The 3,487-nt window shown below is 36.4% G+C and overlaps 1 protein-coding gene across 5 annotated transcripts in view; it reads left to right on the forward strand.

Annotated features, from left to right (window-relative positions):
* The window catches only part of LYST (lysosomal trafficking regulator), a 167,272-nt gene that overhangs the window by 69,273 nt on the left and 94,512 nt on the right, over window positions 1–3,487 (forward strand). For all 5 annotated transcript variants that reach the window (XM_019527155.1, XM_019527154.1, XM_019527153.1 and 2 more), the window contains exons 17-19: window positions 262–435; window positions 1,811–1,960; window positions 2,501–2,638. In XM_019527155.1, the coding sequence (XP_019382700.1) occupies window positions 262–435; window positions 1,811–1,960; window positions 2,501–2,638 (462 nt within the window). The remainder of the gene's footprint in view (window positions 1–261; window positions 436–1,810; window positions 1,961–2,500; window positions 2,639–3,487) is intronic.

Here is a 3,487-nt window from a genome sequence, read left to right on the forward strand (position 1 = left end):
GGGAGGGAGGAGGCATGTTTGGAGTACCTTTTTTTTTTTTTTTTTAAATTCTAAAAGAGATCCTTACTTTGGGTCTCCACTTAACTGGGCAGATTTTTGTAAGTGCAATTGGGACTCATCTATTTAGGCAGAATATCAGTCTGTATAGAATGCAGTTTTCATCTTGCAGTTACACACCTAAGATTTGCTGCAAAAAAAAATATTAATCTGTTCTTTACACTAGGTCTGTTAAACCTGTTTTAATTGTCTCATTTTTTTTAGGTTGTTGAGATCAGTGATTCTGAAGAAACACAAGCTTTAGCACTTCAACTTATACTGTCTTTAACAAAATACAATCAACAGAGAATACAAGAGATGGAAAACTGCAATGGATATTCCATGATTCATCAGGTGTTGACCAAACCTAAGTGTATTGTTGGATTTCGCATTTTGAAGGTAAATGTTAAAAACTTTTGTCTGACTTTTTTAATTTGTCACACATTAGGAAGCTTATCTATAGCCCTGCGTTTCAAGACTTATTTGGGGATGAAGATCACTAATTATAGGTTAATGCAGGAAGTTTTGTGTTTTAATCTAGAAGCTATGGGAGTGGGTAAAAGGATATGGTATTTCCAAGCAGATCTCAATTTGAGGGGGAAGGCAGAAAAAATTTGCAAATTTTAATTTTTCTATCAAAACCATTCTTGATAGTTAGTCTTGCTTAGCACTAAGCTTAAATTGAGGGACAGTGTTATCACTGAAACTTAAACCTAAAGTCATAAATGGAAACAGTCTTCCAGAGTAGGCTGAACTAACATTCTCTGAACATCATCACAGTGTATGCTAAAGGGCATATTGAGAACTGGTAAGGAAAGAATTGGCTAAATTGTCAAGGTAAAAACAGAAGCTGTTACCTGTCATGTATTCCATTTACTGCTTATGAAAGTTGCATGTATCCTGACAGCATTTCTACTGGGACACTTTAGGATGCAAATGTTTAAAGGTACCTTGTAGTCGCAATTCTTGATAAACTGATACAATACCCTTGCTTAGAAATTGCACTGCATATATTGGGGAATAACTGCAGTGTTTCTAAGATGTACAGCTATCGGTTCTGAGAACAGAATCCCTGGGGCTGCCTTTGGAAACTTAACCCTCAACCTATGCTTAAGAATTATTTGAAATGTGCAGTATGACTTGTTCATTCTGCAACAAAATTGGACAATAGTCATCAAATTATACAGAAAGACTTGAATCTACATTTTATAAACAGGGTTTTCAACAGTACCAGAGTTGGGTGGCTAACATGAAAGGGCACAGGTTGCTGGTTTTTAGAAATTTGTGTGTGCCCAGTTTCTGTGGGTGGGTACGTAAGATTTCTAATTACTCTGAAAGTACAAAACAAAACCGCTTCAAGCTTAGAAAAAGCTCTGTGAGCTTTGAGTCCTAAAATGCTTTTTCTAGAGAGAATAAAGATGTTGGTGTGTCTTTAGAGATCATTATTCCAGGAAAGATGTAGATTCATTCCTTTGTCAAGGAATCTGTTTGGCTGATTTACCATGCCCAGTACCGGTGCCCTTATTCATGCTGAACTGTTCTGGGTAGGCTGTCTTCTATGCTGGAAGCAATGTAGCCACATCCATATGGTGCCTTCAGCTAATTGGTACTGCTGAGTGACAGCCAGTTAGCCCAGCACAATGCTAATAAGTCTTCACATGATGCACATGGCTAAAGCTATGCGGCTTCTGTGTTGCTGCAGGCAGACTTAAATCAATGGATTTTGAGGGCACAAGAAGTTTAACTACTAGGCTTTGCTTTTCCTGTTTTTAAGACACTCCTTGAAGGATGCTACAGTGATGAGATTCTCCATATAAATGAGAGTGGACAATTCATGCTCGATGTAGATTCCAATGCGGTAATCCAAGATGTCAAATTGCTAGAAAAACTGTTGCTTGATTGGAAGATATGGTCTAAAGCACAGGTATTTGCTGTCTTGTGTGAATAGTTTAGATATTAAGGAAGTTGATGAAAAGGAAAAACAAATGGTACATCCTTCACTTTGGTTATATTTGACAATTTAAAGTAGCTTTGCAAACCTAATATAGTTGTAAAAGGAGTCTTACAAGTGTAAAATTATAAGGTACTTATTCAGCCTGCTGTTTACATGCAAGCTACTTTTGTTAGCTTAAATGGATTTAATTTTCTTTAGTCTTACTTGCATGTAATCAATGAAGTTTAAAAAGCATCCTGATTTGGTTATTACATCTCAGTACCTTAGTACGCTATGCTGTTAATATTCAATGTAGTACAGGGGTCAGCAATATCTTCTGGCAGAGGGGCTGGAATGACCTGGCTCCTGTAGGAGGCAGGCAGGTAGGACCTTGCTGCTGCCACTTCTCCCTGCTGCTCAGTGCTGAAGCCACATCTCTGAGTTGACTGTAGGTTGCCAAGCCCTGATGTAAAATACAAAATCTGTTTAGAAGTTTTGTTTGCTGTACACTTTTTTTCTATTTTCTTTCAGCAAGGTGTTTGGGAAACCTTGTTAGTAACTCTAGAAATCCTTATTAGAGCTGATCATCACCAACAGATGTTTAACATCAGACAACTATTGAAAGCTCAAGTGGTACACCGATTCCTGCTGATGTGTCAAGTTCTGCAGGTACTTTCAGTTTCAACGCTTACCTTCTGCTTGGCATCTTTTCAGTTCAGACTAGAAATTTTTGACAGTTGTTCACAGCTTGTAGTCTTGATACCTTAGATTGTTTTCGTCCCATTGTGTCCACACCCTCTGCCTATGCCTCCTCAGACATTGGAGGATCATGGTAGTAGAAGGGATCAAAGGAGTTTGGAAGTTGCCTATATGCTCAGTTGTAGTACTGTCAAGAAAGAGCAAAAGATGAACTCTCACACCTACAATCAAAAACATTGCCACTAGATATTTAGGCTGTTTTAGAATGGTTCTAGAATGTATATATGTGCAGGAGTAATTTTTTTTATCCTTCTCCAATAGACATTTGTTTTATCTTTATGCTCATATTGCCATTAATATAAAGCACAAGTAGATTTGTAGTATTTTTGTATCCTCTGACTTTTTTTTTTTTTATTTATTAGTCTTCAGAGATTAATGATTCTATACTTGCAACACTCACCTTTTTTGTTTGTGTGATTTCCCAAAAATGTTCAGTGGCACAAATTAAATCATGCCACTTCAAAAGCAGGTTCTATATTCCTATTGTGTTATCTTTTTTTATGACCTTTTAATCATCTGAATAAATATGACGTTTCTTTAAAATAAAGTTTGGTTTTATTTCATAATATGAAGGCATATACTTCTGTAAACCATAGTTGTATGAGTTCTTAATTATAAGTATTACTCCTATTCTTATTATGGCTCTCTTCTCATTTCCCCTAATCTATTTTTTTTCCATGTTATGCTTTTTAACTTACTTGCTCCTTATCAAATTGCCCTGGAAATGCTGACTGTTCCTTGAACTACTTTATGTTGCTT

Source organism: Gavialis gangeticus, unplaced genomic scaffold, assembly GCF_001723915.1.
Source record: "Gavialis gangeticus isolate Ggan-Ray unplaced genomic scaffold, GavGan_comp1, whole genome shotgun sequence".
In the NCBI taxonomy this organism is placed as follows: domain Eukaryota; kingdom Metazoa; phylum Chordata; order Crocodylia; family Gavialidae; genus Gavialis; species Gavialis gangeticus.